We start from the raw sequence: 13,241 nt of genomic DNA, 5'->3' as shown, positions 1-13,241 counted from the left end.
TTTAATCTAATAGAGGGTAGACTTAGACTGGACATAAGGAAGAATTTTTTTATGATGAGGGTGGTGAAACACTGGAACAGGTTTCCCAGAGAGGTGGTAGACATCCCATTGCTGGAAACATTCAAAGTCAGACTGGGGCTCTGAACAACCCGATCCAGTTGAAGATGTCCCTGTTTATTGCAAGTGGGTTGGACTAGGTGACCTTTAAAGGTCCGTCACAACTCAAGCTATTCTATGATTCTAGGAAGGACCAGACTCTTGAAAACTGAAAGGAGAAATGAAGAAAAAAAATTCCTCGACTACTTTTTATAGAAAAATATATTCTACGTGATGAAAAACATTAAAGACAAAAGCAACTTAAAGGTTTTCAGATTTCCATCTGCCTTAGAACTGTTTTATCTTATAATTTAATTACTTTATTCCCTCCTTCATCCCTTCGAAGTCTGCTGGTTTTGACACCACTGAACTCAGGGATGGGAATTTATCCTGAACTCTGCATACAGCAAGAATGAGGAGAGCTGCCTTCACCAATCTCTGCACAAGACCCACTTTCTCTCTGTACAGCTGACTGTAGAGAGCATGCTGTAGAGATTGGACTGTAACTATTTTGGAGTGATCCCTGAGAAAGAGGCCTTAAATAGACTAATACGTACATCTGGCAGTCTCAGATGGATCGTTGTACTTCTTCTGCCCACGTAGACATCATGTTGATGTCTCTAAATATCAGCACCATTTACCCTCCCCAGCTCTGGCTACTATAATTGGAGCAAGACCTAAAATTTTCATGCTAGATAAGAAAGAATATCTTGTAATGTTTATATTAATTTGTGCTTGAGCTTCCATCTGACAAAGTATACAGTAAAAAGAAAAATAAACACAGAAATCAGAAATAACGTACCCATTTGGGCAGATTGTGTCATTTTTCTAGAATGAATGAACCACCATTATGGGTACTAAAAGGAACTTCAGGCTTTCTCACATCAAGGCACATCAAACCTAAACCTAAATCAAGCAAAGGCTTTGCCATGCTTCCTCCCACAGAACAGATACTGTCTCCTTCCCAGGCATTTTTCAGCAGGCTGAGTGTAGGAATGGGGTGGAAAAGTATGCTGACCTTGCAGTGAGCTCCCCCTAATATAACTGCTGAGAATACCAGTGGGAGTGTTGGGATCACTCCTACGGGGATGAGAAAGGGGCTGAAGTACTGCACATGCCACTGGTTTGGCATGGATTACGTTTTTGAAAAGAGCAGGATGGGTGAAAGTATCTTCATCTGTGGCACAAGGAAACAGATTATTTACAGGGAGCAGCAAAATGTGCTGATTTGCTTGAAGACTAACAACTGCTTAATTCCACCTCTTTGCCACTTAAACCCTTTTCCTGACCTGCTTGCACCAACTGACTCCATTTTTCCCTTCCACGGGAACAGAGAACTTCTTGACAGATCCAGGCAACATGTGGCGCACTGCCAAATTGGGCTGTCTTTCAGCCAGTAAGGCTTTGGACAGTGGAGCCAGGCTTACCTGCACAGTGCCAGGTGTAGGGAAGGGGGAAAGTCCAGTGCCATAGCATGTGGCAAAGCAAAATTTGCCAAGAGGGTCAGATCTTTCCTCCTCATTCATCCTCTGACAGCTTGAGTAGTGTGATGTTAATAATTCATAAGTTATCTGTGCAATAAGTTACATTCTCCTTTTAAAAATAGAGCTAGAGAAGCAAGTGTAAATAATTAATTTCAGAAGAGATATAATCAATTAACCCTTTCAAAGAAGGACAAAAATCTATAGCTCTGGATTTTTTTCACCTTCCTAAGCATTTCTGGACAGTGCCGTCCCCATGGCTGCCAATGCTCCAGTGCGACACATTCCTATGTGCAGCATCATCATAACAAAAACCACAGGCAATCTGGAGAATTTGTTAAGAAACCATGCATCTCACAAAGCTCCTCTTCTCACCCTGACAGACTGTCTCTTCCTCTTTTCCGTCCCGCTACCCAGAGCTCCAGATGCTGGGATGAAATTACCGGCGACGTGAGATGAAAACAGTTGGTGCCTGCTCACTGTGAGCCAGCCAAAGGGTGGCAGTGAAGCTGTGCCTCCCAGCAGTGGTGGCACTGGGTTTGATGGTGATGTCAGCTTGCACTGAGTGCCAAACAAAGGGAGCTTTTTTACAGGTTTATATACCCTTTCTCCTTCAGCTGGATCTCCCTCATATGCTCAAGGCTATATTCACTTAGGATCCGTGCTGGATTCTCTGAGCCCTGGGTGGAAAAGCAGGAAGGGCAGGGATGAGATACCTCCGAAACTGCAGTGCCCTGGTACCCACCTCCACCCCAAACACTGCATACAGCATGATGCTTCCCCCATGAATCGTTACCAGATGGTGGCTGATCTGAATTTCACCAGAGAGTGGAATGATATGGGATATTCCCAATCAGCTTCAGTGTACATTTAGCTGTGGATATTCTAGCTTTAAATCACAGCTTCTGTTCACAGAACAGCAGTATGCAGCAAAAGTTTGCTTGTCCTGAAACAGTCTTGCCCACACCTTGGCAAGAAAAGCAAAGAGTACTGTCTTCACATGGGACTTATGCCCCAGTTGAAACATGATTTAGAATATGGAGAGCATACAATTATTTTTTTGCCCCAGAACAACGCTTGAAGGATTTGCTACCAATATTTTGCAAGGATTTGCTGAAGAAAACCTTTAATTATGTTATGGATAAATTAAGGGAAGGAGTGAAAAATAAATTCATATTTTTCAAATGAAAATGTCACAGAGGCTACAGTTTGTTTGCACTGTCACTGCTGAAAGCCCATGTGACAGACAGCAGGATTATTTTTGGTAACTGGGTGGAGGATGGGGAGACTGATACACAACTGGAGCTTCGTGGAGGTTATCTCCACACCAGTCTCTGCTATTGAAAAAGTAGCAGTCTTTTAGCTACCAAAAGACTTCTGCTATGTAGTAAGAAAAATGCATGATCGATGGAGTATAAAGGAATTTCAGTTACCAGAAAAAGAAGGTATCCTTATATCTAACCAGTACCTGGACTATCATGCAGCTACAGTAGGTCATTTTTCCTGCTGTAGCTGCCATCACTTAAACGTAATTTCTCCATATGCTAAAGCTAGGTGTGGTCTTTAAAAACATTTGGGAGTAATGAAAGGGGTGAGTTAGCTGAAGCCTGTGTCTGGGATGAGGTGATCTGCTCAGGCAGAGTAACAGAAGAACAGGGGGTTTTGAATGTGACAAAATTCTGGATGTGATCAGCAGAATCACTATTACTTTATCTCAAAATCACTCACTTCAAAAATTATAATCGGATTTGGAAGTAGTGTTAGTAGATTGCTGGCAAGTGTGGAAAAATAGCAAATACCTAGAAAATAAAAGACTAGCCAAAGCTTGGTGGCAATTTATTTGGTAAATCATGAATTCAGAGGCAGATACTGTTTGGGGAGGGGCATTTATAAGCGTAAGAGACCTTTATAAGCATAACAAATTTTCAAAACATTTTGAAAATTTCAGGTGTTCTTTTGTTCAAAGATATTTTTATATTTCTAAAAAACAAAGTGGGCAGCGTATTAGAAGATGTATAATATAATTGCTTTGAAAAAGAAAAAAATCATGTTACTGAGTTTGCTTCCTAATTATTATGTTTTTCTAGTCCAGCCAGATCCATTCCCATGTGTTCCCTCCACTCTGTTTTTTGGTACCGATAAGGGACAGGCCATTTCACTATCTGTACAGCTCCTGAAATGCCATAACAAGTATAAATCATTCACTGTGGTTTAGGTACCAATTCATTATTTATCACAGTAAAAAAAAGATACTGGAGACAAAATGGTGCTGCGGTAAAACTTTCATGCAGTTAATGGGGTAAGTTATGATTATTGCACAAGACTTCATTACTTATAACTGTCACAAGCACTAAGTTCTAAGAAGGGTTATTGAGTCAACATGGTGTTCTTGCTTAGTCCTTTTAATGTTACTTGAATCTTGCCCTGTTTCTCATAAACTTTCCATCACGTAAACTCATTGATAGCTAAAAAAAGTCATACATTACAAAAATCAAAGATTTCTCACAGTATAGCCCTACTTCAGTGAGTAAACTTCATTTGACAAATGACTGAAAAACATTATGGGATACATTAATAAACATGTATGAAGTCCTAGCTAATGAAAATATGGGTAATGTTTTATACAAACAAGTGTGTTTTCACTAAAAATAATTTCTTCACCATTTGTGTATCACTTCACACCATATCTGTATATTTATATAAGAGAAAAAAGAGAAAATGTGATTTCAGATTGGAATAATCACACTTTACACTCATGTGGCATATAGTATGCCCTACTTATAAGGTTCATAGCAATGAAAATCACTGTCACACTCAGCTCCAAGGAGTAGCCTCCAGATTTCATTTTGCTATATTATGTTTGTAGAGCTGAATTCTTCCCTCGGCAAAATGCTCTCCACCTCTAGTGATGTTAAACAGAGCAGTGCACATGCACTGAGAAGCAAAATTTGTCTCTAAATAATATGCCTGAAAGACATTTCATCTTATCTTCTATAACTCTATCAGTTTTATAAGCTTCTGAATGCACCTTTTCACTCTGTTAAAATGAACAGATATTTTAACAAAAAATTTTCTTTGACTGTTAAAAGCAGCAGTTGTTGAACTGTGCCTTGAAAATCAGGTGCTGCAGGGGAGGAGGAGAGAGTAAGCTTAGGCATCACAGCATCCCCATTAGCAAGTAAGCCCTGGATGAAAGAGCCTTTAGGGATGCCACTGCCCTAAAAAGCCCACAGGTAACCTGGGAAAGCCCATTTATAGTATGTACTGGTTTTCATCTCAGTCTGTGTCCTGGAGATATGTGCTGGAGACATTACTAATGGACAGTGGATTTGTACTTCTCTCCTCTCATGCAGAAATGAATGGGAACAGTATTACTTGACTTCCCATTTTGCGTCTATCCTTCTTTGTAAAAACACCAGTGAATGTGAGCTGCAGCCATCATTCTCCATCAGCCAGAAGTGATTTCCTGAGTGAACATGCCCAGAGAACAGCACTTGTGTCTCTAGTGGTCCCAACAATCCGGAGGCCTCAAAACACAAACGATGTCAACTGAAGTTAGGAGCTGACCAAGAAAATCTCAGTGTCACATGGGAGGTGGCTGCTACGCCAGACGTCCTTGCAAGACAGAAAGCAACACCTCCGGTTGCTCCCCCTCCAGTCCTTTTGCTTTCAGTGGCAATAAGAGAGGCTGTCACCTGCTCGGTACAGCAAACACGCAAGAAATAAATGCCCCTTTCTTCCCAGTTACACACTTCTCACTCTTTTCTTGCTAAACCATTTCATAGTACTTACATCAAATCTTTCAGCAGCTGCTACTCCTGACCTTATTCCTCCCCTCTCTTTGTCTGATCTGGCAGGGCTACGCTTCCCCAGCAGTGTCAGTGCTGCCACAGCTCTGCCTCTTCTCTCTACCCTGGCTAATGCCAAACCCAGACAAAGGACATGAGAAAACACACAATTAGCAGCTGCAAATAAGCAGCTGACTCATTCTCCCTTTGGGGAACAGGAGCAGGTCCTGCTGCTGTCTCATGTGCCATCTCAGTGCATTTCCTACAGCAAGTAGCAAAAATGGTCTGTTCTTCCCAAGGTACAGAGTTTTTAGAGAAAGGATTACTCTGAGAGGTATTGCTTACAGGGCAATTAATGACCATTGTACATAAGGGCACTCAACACTTGCCAAGTATGACTTCATAGTTGTTTACACTCATACTAAAAATAGATCATCTATTTGGGAAATATCTTTCCAGAGAAAATATAAGGAAGAAGTTCCCTAAAGATGCCCTGGTGGCTCCAAGGAAATGATGCTTTGGATGAGTTAGATGTTGAGTGGAGATGTTCAGTTCTCAAAGAAAATCCACTTGCTATTGTCAAGCCTTTGAGAAAAGTTCTGGTTTGTAGATTCTCGGAAGAGAGTTGCTAAGGATTTTGCATTGATGTAAAGGAAAGGAAATTTTGGAAAAAAGTGTTCTGAATGCTTGCTGGTTGGTTGACAGAGAGAAATTCTTAACATACACCAGTATTTCTCAGGAGATGCATTAGGATATTAGGAAGGGGGAAATGACAGTTGCAGAGATGTTGCTGAGGTAATTTGTTAGTGATGGAGTAATTTTTTTTCTCTCCTGGCAGCGTATTGACTCAAATGGCAATGTTAATAACCCAGACAACAAGAGAAAAAAAGCAAGCAAGCCTTGGCAGGGATATGTGTACTTACTGAATCTGTGAGGGCACACTGCCTTTGCTTCTAAAGTTGTAAGGAGGAAGCAGCTTTCATAAGTCACAGAAAATCCTAGCGAATTCCTAGAAGGGATCATTCTCAGAGACATTCCAGGATATGCTACAAAGAAGTGTTCACAGCAGTAGGAAAACTCTGAAGCTCTGATGGAGAATGCCGCAAAAAAAGTACCAGATGGCAGCCCCAAACCAGTTGAAAAGTTCATAGGAAAAAAAAAAGAAAAAGAAAGGGAAGATATGAAAAAGGAAAAGTGAAAAAGTAGGTGAATGTAATCATGGAAAAAATTCAATGAACCACAGTGCTGCAGCAGTTTGACTGAAACAGAAAAACCTAGTACAGTCAGTAAAGTCAAAAAATATTCAGTGAGAAAACATTATAACCCAGTGAAAGAAGCAGCTTCAAAAGAATCAGTGGAAGTATTTCAGGAAAGAGTAGCAGATGATGAACCTACACTGTGATAAACAAATAATATCTTAAAAAAACCCATATGAAGTATTACGGAAAAGAAAGCACCATATAATCTTTTGGCTAACAGGACTGAATAAAAAAGGAAGTAGAGTGGCATGAGTAAGCAAAGCGAATGCCAGGATACTGATGAAGATGTTCAGAGAAAAATGATGTCTAACTGGAAGACAGCAGAATTGGATAAAATCCACAAGCATTCATTAAACATCCTTAGCAATTCATATCTTAGCTCAAAACACAGGAAATGCAGCAAAAGGCTGAAGGGATAGAGTACTCTTATAAAAAAAAAAAAGGAAAAAAACAAAGGGAAACAGGTGGCATTACCCTAAAAAACCTGTAAGTGACTCACTGATCATGTGACAGCTCCTTACAGAAACATTCAGTGAAAATCAGAATATTTTGATGGTGGGGAGTATTTGCAGATACCAGAACAAAACAAGAGTCTAGATGTGGTTTCGATAGATTTTGATAAACTTCTGCAAGTATGTCATGAAATGGGAATCCAGAAGCATCTGGGACTGGGGAGGGAAGTGCTTTAGCAGCAGGAGAGAGAGGGGAGGGGAGACTGTGAAGGATTATTTGCAAAGGTAAGACCCACTGAGAAATATTATTTAGTGACAAAGAGGAAAGTCTATCTTATACCTATTTATGACAACAACTTGAAATTACATGGTCAGTAGGAGGTAAAAAAATAATTTCCTAGTTAAACCTGTAAGGTTTCTTTCTTAAGGAAATAAGAATTTTATTTAGATAGAATGAGTCTGTATGCATTTTACACCAAAGAAATCCTGTTAAAAGTATCACAGGAGATGAAAACAGGTACTGGGATAAAAAATATGCAACAGCACTAAACATGATAAACATTAGGAATTCTTCAAGAGATTATGGTAAAAACTAAAGGTGGTTTTAAAGAAAGAGTGGTTTTCAGAGATGTGTACAATTACTAAAGACATTTTAGCATGCAAAACACGTTAAAGGTAATTAACATACATGCCATCTACTGCAGTGAGAAACTGAACCCGAGGGAATTGTACAGCAGACCAAAGCAGAAACTAGCACTGAATTAAGTAATAAACATGAACATGGATGTGAGAAAACGTTTTTGTTGATCAGAGGATGATAAAGGAAAAGGGCTGAGAATAGTCAAGGATATTACAGGAAATGAGCATATAGTGAGCTATATCAGAGGGTGAATACTGTCTAACTGGGCCTCAGGCAGTGCTCTAGGACTGGTTAGGAAAAATGCTCCTTCTAACTGTCAGCTTTTAGATAGACAAGATGCATAGTCAGGGTGGATTGGGAAGAAGCTACATGGCCTTTGGGTCACTTTTCTCCTGATATATAAAGCACTAGCTTTCCCACTGGCATGTCTGTAATACGCTCCTTTAGAGCTTTGTACATATTAAATGTTTCTAAGAAGGCATTGCTTCTGGTAGATATTTGAACGCATCTTGAGTCAAGACTAGTTTCTTTTTTTTTAGTAACGTTGACAACATTACCAACACATACTTATCTGACACACACATTGCTGTGTTTCTCCAGCTTTTGGCTCATTTGTCCCAGTATGACATGTCAAGGACTCAAACCTCCATCTTGTCACCTACTGTGACCTTGTGAAATTCTGACTGCCAGAGAAACCACAACTCATGGTATGAGAAACCAGATTATCTCTACTGCTGCTACTACTACATCTTATGATCCACTTTATGCCCTGCTGTATCTCCAGATCAGAAGAATTCATCCCATCATTCTACCTGCTATCTTTCCCTTTCCCTAGCTCTCCTCCAGCGGTTGCCTCTTAGGGTGCAAAGCCCTCTTTGAAAGTAAGGGTGCATTCACTTTGCTTCGCAATGCAGCAGAGAAGCAGCAGAGTCAATGGAGCTTCCCAGCATGGCTAGACTGTAGCAATCTAAGTAGCAAGGCAAATTCAGCCTGGTTAGAGCTACCTTGAGACTTCAGCACTGCTGGATCTCTTTTTTTCCCCCACTGGTCACCCACAATTTAATTTCTCAAGCTGTTTAATCTCAAAGATGACCAAGCAGTACCTAGCGGACCTGCATGTTAATCAACAACAAGCAATATGTTCATGTGAATGAGATGGTATTTTTGTACGGAATATAGACTGCAGACCCTGTAACACGGTATTGTCCATTAAGCACAGCATTCACAAATAACATTGAGAAATAAGAATAGCTAAAACATCATGCAGACTTCATCCTTTGTGTCAGGTTCATAAGTAATCTAAGCAACCCTGATATTTACACCAGGTGATGATCTGTTCTGTTAGGTACAAAATACTCCAAAACTCTTGCACTGGACCACTGATAACTCAAACGCAAGAGAAGTTAAATAGGTGTTGTCCTTATAAAACTGAGCCAGGCTTTGTGCCAGTTGACTCGCAAGCAATGTTTGAAAGATTAAAATAACACATAATTGCACCAGCTCTCTAAATCTGACCAGGGCTCAGAGGATAAATGCCTTACCTCATTATGTTTAAATGCTCTATCTCAATCTGGTTTAAAACAGAGCAGAGGCTGTGAGATGTCAATCTGCTGTACTGTTAAGAGAACAGAAATACTGCTACACATTGGGCTCCAGCAAAGAGCCATGCTTAGTATTTGGCTTTCCTTTACCGTCCCCTGCTCCTCAGCTCACTTGCTTCCAAGGATCATCACTTCACCCAGTATGACTATGTGTCAGCTCCAGTTGAAATGATCCCTTTTCTCAAGAGGCAGCATTTCTGTGCCTGAAGTGCAATGTTATTTATACATAACAGACCACATTCCTGCTGCCTAGCTCATTCTGGTGGCTCCCACTGTCACCACTGAAGAGTATCAGCCAAAACGGCGGCTTGCCTATCTGAACCATCCTCTCAGAGACAAGTCATGCACACCTCATTTGACTTTCAAGTAGGTGGAAGTCCCAGTCTGTGCAAAGGAGAGCCAGAGCTAGCTGGAGTCAAATCAAAGGGTTTTGCTCTAGTAGAAAGAGAGGTTTTAAGAAGACAATTTAAAATGGGACAGAAGTCCTGTGAGAAGGCACAGACAAAAGCCACATCATCCACATCTCTATTGCTTCTAAACTATCACTGCATTTGGGACATGTAACAAAGGAGACCTTTTGAGCAATCGTACAAGCAATATTGAAAAGCATTTCATGTAAGATCAAGTCTAAGACACCTGTGCATCAAATTTCCCATCTAACCCACCAACATTGCTCTGCATGCCTTTCCTGACAATTGCTTACCTCTTTTAACTTGTCCAGCTCATTTTGTAGCGTCTGCTTGGATACTTCCACCTCAATGATTTGCTGCCGAAGGACTTCATTTTCATCTTCTGCTTTCACACGCTTCTCCTCCACACTCTCCAGCTCGTGGTGCAGTCTGACAGAAACATCTTTGGCTACCTGATCAGAAGAGTACAAATGCATGAAGATCATCCATGGGGAGCAACAGCTACAGTATGTCTCTTACAGCAAAAGCATATTACAACCCTAGAAAGCCAAGAGATTTTTAATTCAATTATGACACTGTTGATGAAAGCCTCTGAGTCTTCTGAGTTCCAAAATGAATATTCATTTCTAATAAAGAAATCCAGAACGAAAATATATTTGATTACCCATCTCCACATTATGCTAAGGCAATGTCAGAACAGTGGGAGGAAACAAGTAGATACCAAACCTGCCCATCAAAGTTCCAGCATATCACGTAGATAAAGCAAAAGAAAGGAATTGTGCTGCAAAGCTGACAGGTCATCGATCAAAACATCCATGCAACAGTCATCCACCCAGATTTGCTGCTCTAACAGCAATCACAACTAGGCAAGAGTGATATGAAAGCACAGCAATATATGATAGCTTAGGTTTTCTGAGTCCAGCCTTACAAGGATAGATATATACTCCAAAAACATTTGGAAAGGTGATATATCATGCAAAATGATGAATTATGGAATTGTAACATAGGTATACAATTATATAAGGTTATAATTTGTTTTTTATCATAAAAGACAAAATTAGGTCTGATATTTTAAAAGGTTTGATGACTTGATGTGTTACTTTCATTTCCACTGCTGACAACAAATCGTTCCAATTTCTGAAGATTTTATGTTTTGCATTTTTAAGTACAAAATGCTTAATAATTCCAGTGGCAAGCAGTCCCTCTCTACAGAACATATTCTAAAAACAGCAATATTAAGAAAGATGAAACTATACAAACATGATGACTATACAAAGCCTAATTTGGTCTTGAGGGAAACACTTCCGAAAAATATAAAAGCTGTTTAGGAATATTATTTTTACAGGGATTTGTGCTTTTATGGAAAGAGTATTTTGATTCTCTCTCTGTCTTACTAAAATATTATAAGTCTGTCAATGTTACAAGTAACTCATAAGACACTAAGAAATGCAGCTTTGACTAGTTTTTTTTTAAGTTACTTGGCATAAGCAAGAAGTGAAAAGGAAGGAAACAGCATGGATTGGAAAAAGGTATCAGGTTTTGTTTATACAGTATTGAAAAGCTAAGGTTTTCAGTAAAAAAAGATCCTTTAAATTTTTCAAAGGCTTAAATGTAACTTGACTTTATTTCTTTTATTTTGAATCTAAACACATGTTTTTTTACTCAGTGACACATCTTTTTATGATGATAAGTTTAATATTTGTTCTCCACCACAGCAGAAGGAAATTGGTCCTGGCACTTGGAGAACTACTGCTTGTTTCATGTGTCACCCTCACTTCCATTGCAAAGAGCCACATCACAGTCTGCTCTCTTTTGCTATGTATATGAATCGCTCAACCCACCTTTAAATCTTGTTCCAGGCTCCTAATGAGCTCTCCATCCACATGGCCTGTTTGTGCAACTTTCAAGCTTTTCTGTTCTGCTTTCCTGAGACGATATTGCAGAATGCGGCAATTCTTGTTTGCCCGGTCCAGCTCTCGCCGGAGCTCCTGCAGCTGGTAAACATCTTCCTCTAAATAGCTGTCACGCATTTCTTCCATTTCAGCCCGAAGTTCATCCAGCTCATCCTGTGAGAAGTCAAAACAGTGCTCCATCATACCTCTAAATCTCACCCATGGGAGCAAAATAGGAAACATGCTCTCTAGGATACCGTATTAATGGAGTGATACAGATTGCAACATGCAGCTCCAGAAGTCACAGGAACAGAAGTTTTAACTCAACATTGACTAATTACACTGAACTAAATCAATGAATACTTGTCATATCTCTTACAATTGCTTTAATAATAAAAAGCAGACCTTATCTGTCTCTGATACAGGTAACACCATCATTTTATCCTCTCCACTTAAAATTAAAAGTGCATAATACTTAATCACTATTTGAACTGTTTCCTTGCTTTATTGAGACTACAGTAAACCTACTTAACCAAGTACCTCAGCATCTCTGTGAGATGTGCCTTTTTAACAACCAGCACTTCTCAAAAATGAAACTGTCCCTTGAAAAATTTAATAAATCTTTATACTATGTACCGAACTGCTCCATATGAAAATGCTGTCCCACCTGAGCCTAGCACTATGCACAAGCTTCATGACACAGGCTGTGTGCAGGAGAAACTGGGTTTTTGTTGTGTGCACACACATTTCAATAACAGGACCACGGGGACAAAACAAAATCTGTGCCCATGGGAATAACTTGGTCATTCTTTTCTGGGCATCATGAACTGCCCCAATTCCACATTATACCATGAGTGGCACATGCACGCTAAAGTCAGATTTAAAGATTTGCGGCTGAACAGGATAAGCTCCATCATTCCCATTTGTTTAATCTGTGCGTGACTGAAGCTCCAGAGATTGAACTGCTATAAAGTCTTCCAAGCATAGGGGTACAAGGTATTAAACTACTGTATGAGAGAAAAAATGACTCTACAATCTTTGAACAAAGTTGGAGGGAAAAATCAAGAAAAAGAGCCAGGACAAGAATATTTGAAATTAACTATTAATTTTTGTATTTGATGACTCGTATTTATATTGATTTCTTTAAAATTGCATTTGCTATAAAGACCAAACTTTCTGTGGAAAAAATAGCTTAAATAAAATTCCAGGAGAACTTGCACTGGGGTTAGCTGCATTGTCACCTCACTTCAGATATGTAAATGACACTTGAAATACCAAGGTTGTCTGGAGAGCATTTCACACTTGAAATGCCAAAGGTGGCAAGAGAATATTTCACACTTGTCTCAGGTGGAGAGGGTACTGCTATGAAGTTAGTACCCTTGAAAAAGCCCCTCTCCCCCTGGCTGAACTATCCCTGGCCAGTCCCTCCATGAACAAATCTGCTACACTCTCCTGGCAGTTCTCTCAACCATTCCCCCTTACCATGCCCTAACCAGACTGATGTATTAACCTTGCTTCACCGGAGCTTTGGTAACAAATGCAGGGTAGATATTGTCTCTCAGCAGTCCTGAACAAAGAAAGATAGGTAGAACTTCTTTAGCCTTGTTAGCATAGTTAAGTTA

At 39.8% G+C, this 13,241-nt stretch overlaps 1 protein-coding gene and 1 long non-coding RNA gene across 14 annotated transcripts in view; one reads left to right on the top strand and one right to left on the bottom strand.

The window, feature by feature from the left end:
- The window catches only part of MTCL1 (microtubule crosslinking factor 1), a 103,798-nt gene that overhangs the window by 80,954 nt on the left and 9,603 nt on the right, over positions 1 to 13,241 (bottom strand). For 8 of the 12 annotated variants that reach the window (XM_027650769.1, XM_027650765.1, XM_027650767.1 and 5 more), the window contains exons 1-2: positions 11,569 to 11,885; positions 10,021 to 10,179 (exon numbers count right to left, since the gene is read on the bottom strand). In XM_027650769.1, the coding sequence (XP_027506570.1) occupies positions 10,021 to 10,179; positions 11,569 to 11,862 (453 nt within the window). In that variant the 5' untranslated portion in view covers positions 11,863 to 11,885. Of the gene's footprint in view, positions 1 to 10,020; positions 10,180 to 11,568; positions 11,886 to 13,241 lie in introns of those variants that run through there. The other 4 variants (XM_027650774.1, XM_027650776.1, XM_027650775.1 and 1 more) reach the window with 1 other exon arrangement.
- Positions 2,859 to 11,975, top strand: LOC113950703. Of its 2 annotated transcripts, XR_003528857.1 has the most exons (3): positions 2,859 to 3,066; positions 4,670 to 4,810; positions 4,931 to 5,055. It is a non-coding gene; the product is annotated as an uncharacterized LOC113950703 (long non-coding RNA). The 2 variants fall into 2 exon arrangements; XR_003528858.1 differs by lacking the exons at positions 4,670 to 4,810; positions 4,931 to 5,055 and adding an exon at positions 11,772 to 11,975 and having other exon boundaries at positions 2,871 to 3,066.

Source organism: Corapipo altera, unplaced genomic scaffold (genome assembly GCF_003945725.1).
Source record: "Corapipo altera isolate COAL_440 unplaced genomic scaffold, ASM394572v1 24, whole genome shotgun sequence".
Classification (NCBI taxonomy): domain Eukaryota; kingdom Metazoa; phylum Chordata; class Aves; order Passeriformes; family Pipridae; genus Corapipo; species Corapipo altera.
Note: the sequence above shows the minus strand (reverse complement) of the source record. Positions and strands in the feature narration are given on the sequence as shown.